The sequence below is a fragment of the Nannobrachium achirus genome, assembly GCF_963921795.1.
Source record: "Nannobrachium achirus genome assembly, chromosome: 1".
Taxonomy (NCBI): domain Eukaryota; kingdom Metazoa; phylum Chordata; class Actinopteri; order Myctophiformes; family Myctophidae; genus Nannobrachium; species Nannobrachium achirus.
This window is the reverse complement of record NC_137810.1, coordinates 23,312,317-23,318,479: the sequence shown is the minus strand read 5'-3', so window position 1 is coordinate 23,318,479 and position 6,163 is coordinate 23,312,317. Positions and strand designations below refer to the sequence as shown.

Sequence of the window (6,163 nt, the reverse complement as noted above, 5' to 3'; positions counted from 1 at the left end):
CTCACCAATCCTAAGAGTTTTGGACTTATGCCTGTTCTGATTTTCTACGGGCATGAAGGCCCCTCTCGTAGACTTTATAGGCCTATGTGCCTCGATATTATGACATCACCCTTTGCCCCTCTCTGATGGCTATACGGGCAATAGACGACCCCGCTCGTGGCCCTCATATGCCTTGATGCTGGACAGACATTCCGTCGTTTAATAGTATATATTATGATATAACGTATCTCTTAGCAAAATGCAAGCACACAATTCCCAATGAAGCCGGTCGATTTGACATACGGCCCAAGTAGACCTACATGCCACCAAAACTATGGGAGGAGTACCGGCTGGGGCAAAATAAAGTTTATGTGGAATTAATAAAGTAGTAGCCTATAGTCTGGCCACACCAAATTACAGCTGACGCCTGGGGTTATATATTAACGTTTAAAGATTTGTCTTCAGTAATAAATACCACAGAGCATAACATTGTTTTATAATGATTTACATCCCGTTTGTAAACTTGATTATTGGTCCCACAATAATCTCAAACTACACTGACAGAAATGTCCCCCAACTTGTAATCAATACAATTATTGTGATAATGACATTGTTTTGCTACAAAGAGACATTCTACATTCTACAGTTTAAAGCCATACTGTGTAAGATGCCCAACTAGTGGTCATTAGCCCTATAGCAAACCGCGGTCGCGTCCGCGTCTTTCGGACGTTTTTCGTACCTTCAGACCCCCGCGTCTGCCTCCACCTCGCTGAGATCTATCTTTTAAGGGGTCCCTTGTTCCTGTGCGTTCAGTAATTCCAGAGATACGGACTCCTTCACCCTGCCTGGTAGGCGAAATTACCTAGAGAAGGGATGGTACAAACGGGCGACAACAAATATGGCTGCCATAGCGACCCCACTTCAAGATGCGCTGTGATTGGCCGGCAGTTGTATAACCCTCGCTGTGATTGGCCGGTAGTGTGATGACGCAATTTTGGCGCGAGATCCGGTCCACGGCAAGGATCTCAGTTTACATACAGAGAAGGCTTTACAGGCTGAAATTCACGGCGCGGATCTTCTAAAACTTTTGTGATTTAATAGTTAGGAGAATTTTAAGATTTGTTTTATAAAAAAAGTTACATAGTAAAACTTTAAATAAAATGCTTTCATCGATAATGGTGTGGCTTCTTCTTATGTTTGCAATACTTTGACATAATATAAATAGCCTAACCTAATCACATCATCATACATCAGATCTGAGAATGATGTAGGGCAGGCCTACTGAGGCTGAGCCAACTGCTGTCTTGGCTCATCTGACACTTTATGCTTTTGTTTGAACCCACTGTTCATAAAACATATAGTTATATAACTATGAATATAAACACCCCGACCACTGCATACACACCACGACTATCCAGTTATTCGTCCGGAGTAGGCTACTTTTACACTACAACTTGGATCCATTCCAAATATTGTGCTTTTACTCCAATACATTTAGTTGGAACTTTAGTTACAGTTAGGCTACTTTGTAGATTGATTATTATTACAAAACATACATTAACCACTTCAGCCCATCTACAAGCTCACAATACTTTGTGATGCGACGCACTCTGTCGCTTGTAGATCTGCTATTTTCAAATATAGGCCTACATTTGAAAACTCCCATTTCACAAGTTTTCAAATGTATACAAATATTTTAAAATAGCAGAAGTCTACAAGTAAGTAATCATCATTATGCAGAATGTCACTATTCTGCATAATGATTAGTCTACTTTCTACTTTGTACTTTAAGTACATTTTGAATTCCGGAATTTTACTTACAAAGTATATAATCTACATTGCAGTATTTATACTGTTTTACTTAAGTAGGCTAAACCATTTGCGTACTTTTTCCAATTTCCATCACTGAACTCAACTCAGGATCTGGGATTAATTTCGGGTCATATTTTACTGTATACTAGGCTGAAACTTTTGTGGTTTTCGTAATGAAGTCTTCCTCCCACCCACCAGAGGGTGCTGTAGACATCCCAACGTCACGTTGAAAACCCTCATTACCCAGCATTCCCCTCCAAACATTCCTTCCGGCTTGTCCGCCATTAAAGAAAGCAGGTAAGAAATAAGACATGAAATCAAACAACCACAATCTGCCATGAATCACTGCAATCAAACATTTTACACACCACCAAATTAAACGACATGGATCTACTGATATAAAATAACACGTGTTTAAAATATTGTGGGTCTACTAAGAAGGATACGGTTATAAATATTGCATCGAAGATGCGGCTCCTGACTGGCCTTCATGCTACTCGCTACCATAGACTGTCAAACTCACTACACAGGAGTGCAACGCTTGACACTACTCAAATATTAATGATATATTTTTATTAGTTTGGGTATTTACAGCAGCACTGCATTAAAGAGACTGCAAATAAGTTGTTTCGTTCCACACGAAACCAGTCAATGCTCTGTGTACAACCTACCGGTGATTAGCTAAATGCTAGCCTACTATTTTGTTTAAAGCCTAGTTGTTCAGTTCTAGTCAAGTCCGTGATTTAATAAACTGCTATATTATGTAAACTGAATGAGCAGAGTGGACCGCTAAAGCACTGTAAGAAATGTACGTGGTCTTTTGTTGATGGACTTCGTCAATTTTCATACTGGATTCATAGTAGACACAACCTGACTACTGTAACAGTATGCATGGACTGCATACAGGATAGGTGAACACTAGGGAGTAGGGACATCTGGGCACCTCAATGTAAATTTGCTATTTTGTCCAATGCTAACGTGTAATGTTGTGAACATGCATGGTACATAATTATCAGACTTATTTATTCAATGAGTTTAAAAAGTCCTACACGGCCATGTTGAGGAGGACCAACACGGGTGTTTAACTGTAATGTTCATCAGAACACCTGTGTTGGTCCTCAACATGGCCAGTGTAGGATAGGACTACATTCGATACCAATGAATATCTTTCAGCTTGTTTTCTTATGGATTAAGTGTCTATTAAATGGCTTAATTGTTTATGCCCTCAAATGACACAGCCAGGACAGGTTTTGTAGCTAATATTAGACCTTAGTTGTCAAATGTTTTAAGCATGAACTAATCATGTAAAGCCTACTTGACTTAATATTTTACAAATATAGATTTGTTTTTAGCAAATTAGCCCACCTATTAGTCTACTTGCCAGCCCATAGAGCCCCATTGTGAACCCGGACATATTGAGTACAGTAAGGTTTTATGTTAGAAATGTTGAGTATGGGTCCCCAGCATGTAGAAACTACCGGATGCTAACTTGCATATGTTGAGCAATTTTCATAATTTGCATAATTCGATTTATTTAGCATAATCCCCCATAATAATGGATAATATGTCAAAAACTGATTGGCCGATTCGAACAATATTAGAGTGGTTTTGGGGGTTATTGAGGATGCTGAATCCATTTTCTAAATTCAAAATGGCCGTTTTAAACCGGAAATGGCCTTATACCAACTTAAAGTGGGTGATTTTGATACTTTTTTGTTGATTTTCCAGTTGGTATATGGCCATTTCCGGTTTAAAACGGCCATTTTGAATTTAGAAAAAGTCAAAAATGGATTCAGCATCCTCAATAACCCCCAAAACCACTCTAATATTGTTCAAATCGGCCAATCAGTTTTTGACATATTATCCATTATTATGGGGGATTATGCTAAATAAATCGAATTATGAAAATTGCTCAACATATGCAAGTTAGCATCCGGTAGTTTCTACATGCTGGGGACCCATACTCAACATTTCTAACATAAAACCTTACTGTACTCAATATGCCAGGGTTCAGATTCTGGCAAGTGGACTATATCCTTTTACTCATGGACTTAGATGTTTATAAGTGTCATGTCACGATCCATATATGGCTGTCCTTGTCCCTTTAATGCCCATATATGGAGTTCCCTGATGTCATCAATATTAAGCCCATATCTGGGAATGCCCACATATGGACAGTCATTGTGCCGGTCTCATTAGGGCGTCATACTAGTATTAAGTTAAGCTAATTGGTGGATGTTTAATACGCATGTAACCCAGATGAGGGTAATAGTTTGTCTGGGCATTCGGTGCATGTTAATTAATCTAAAGTCTACTCTCTCTTCTCCAGACATGGCTATCCGCTACCCGATGGCCGTAGGCCTTAACAAAGGCCACCCGGTCACCAAGAACGTCACTGCTCCTAAACACAGCCGCAGACGGGGTGTAAGTAGACACTAGATGTTTGAAATTTTGTTGATTTAACCTGCTTTTGGAAAGAGTGCACATGGCTTATCCACAAACTGAGGTTCTCTATGTGGCCACAAAACTTATATTTTGAGTCTCCAATGTCCTAGTCAAAGTTGTTAGGTGCTGATGAATTTATAATTTTAGGTAGCAATGCAACATTGTAAGCAGCAAGTCCCAATGTCAGTGAAGTGAATTGTGCATACATTGGTATTAAAAAAGAATCATAATAGAATCATACAATATATTTTGAAATGGGTTTTAACAGAACTCTCTCCTAACCTTTACCCCAGCGTCTCACCAAGCACAGCAAGTTTGTGCGTGACATGATCCGCGAGGTGTGTGGTTTTGCTCCTTACGAGAGGCGAGCCATGGAGTTGCTGAAGGTGTCAAAGGACAAGAGAGCCCTCAAGTTCATCAAGAAGAGGGTACGTGTCTTGTGAACCTTTGACTGTCATGTATTTTGTTCCTTGATGTTCCATGGGATACAATTGAAAGCAATGTGTGATAAAATATATACATTTTTCTTTTACACATTTCTACAAGCACAACACATTGTGATATGAACTTCACTTGTCAATCTAAAGGAAGGTTGATTGGTAACCTTGAATATCATTACTACCAGCACAGTTTTTAAAAGAACAGTTTATCACTGGTATTCTAAAACCCAACAATGCCTAACTCTAAAGAAGATACAGCTGCTGATTGATGGCATTATTCTTGGAAACTGGTCTCAAAATCACTTTTTGTGCACAAATTAATGTAACCAAAGAAGATGGTAAATATTTGAAACGGGAGCTTCTTAATTAAATGGAAATAATGTACTGTACTATTTTAAACTTAAAATGTTGGACCCTTATCACAACTAAACTATTAGCTCCTTTCGGAACCTCTCCCTCCACTATGTAGCTCCGAGGTGAGGTTCCTGGTAACTCATGTAAATAACTCATCTCAAATCGTAAATTTGCGGAGTAACGCCGCCGTCAGGAACACTTCTTACCTTTTGTGAACATATCCAAACAGTAAAGGTCGGCATTCCGTCTCTCAGGTGTTTACTTTTGCATGGAAGAAAATGTAAGCGGGGTGTTGAAATAAATAGTTTAAATCGCTGTTTTTGTCAGCCTGTGGCCAGTTTTCTCTCCCTGACCGCCTGGTGGCAAAACATTTCTCGTACATGGATGGATGGCCAGTCACGCATGCGCATTCCTGCTTCTGTGAAATTGCACTGAGAAAAACTGGCCACAGGCTCACAAAAACAGCGATTTAAACTCCAACACCCGCTTAGATTTTCTTCGAAGCTAAAGAAGTAAACACCTTAGAGACAGAACACCGACCTTTACTTTTTGGATACAAAAGGTAAGAAGTGTTCCTGACGGCGGAGCTTCCCCGCAGCTTTCCGATTTGGGATGAGTTACCAGGGACCTCATCTCGGAGCTACATAGCGGAGGGATAGGTTCCGAAAGGAGCTACTAAACTATTAGAAATGATTAGACGCAGGACAGGAGACGCTTTAAGTTGAGTAACTTGAGGAAATCTTCAATGACTTAAGGTCATATTCAGCTGTATTGATGTTTGTCAATGTTTTTTTTCCCCTCCTCAGATTGGAACTCACATCCGCGCCAAGAGAAAGAGGGAAGAGCTGAGCAACGTGCTGGCCGCTATGAGGAAGGCCGCTGCAAAGAAAGATTAATCTGGCTCAGATTTGAAAGACTAAAATGTTTCATTAAAATGTTGTTTGATAAGTCAAACTGTCTACTTTGTGTAATGTGAATGATTATTTAACCATTATGGGTGTAAAGAAGGTCATCGTCAGACTTAAAACGTAACACAGAGAAACTTGTGCCTATTCCTTGTTAATGGCTGCACATTGCATATCTAAAATTGCTGATATACAAATTTGCAATATATTTGATCGGCTTTTTATAAA

General features: G+C 39.5%; 1 protein-coding gene across 1 annotated transcript; it reads left to right on the top strand.

The window, feature by feature from the left end:
• Positions 1 to 2,055: 2,055 nt before the first annotated feature.
• rpl36 (ribosomal protein L36) lies at positions 2,056 to 5,989 on the top strand. The gene is made up of 4 exons (XM_080726468.1): positions 2,056 to 2,088; positions 4,121 to 4,215; positions 4,530 to 4,664; positions 5,837 to 5,989. The coding sequence occupies exons 2-4, from the start codon at positions 4,123 to 4,125 to the stop codon at positions 5,924 to 5,926; spliced, it is 318 nt and encodes a 105-aa protein (XP_080582594.1). The 5' UTR covers positions 2,056 to 2,088; positions 4,121 to 4,122; the 3' UTR covers positions 5,927 to 5,989.
• Positions 5,990 to 6,163: the final 174 nt, after the last annotated feature.

Excerpts from the sequence above, each read along its gene's own strand:
- rpl36 (XM_080726468.1), top strand. The coding sequence starts at position 4,123 with ATGGCTATCCGCTACCCGATGGCCGTAGGCCTTAACAAAGGCCACCCG. Across the intron at positions 4,216-4,529 it reads AACACAGCCGCAGACGGGGT|CGTCTCACCAAGCACAGCAA; the intron begins GTAAGTAGACAC and ends CCTTTACCCCAG. Across the intron at positions 4,665-5,836 it reads TCAAGTTCATCAAGAAGAGG|ATTGGAACTCACATCCGCGC; the intron begins GTACGTGTCTTG and ends TCCCCTCCTCAG.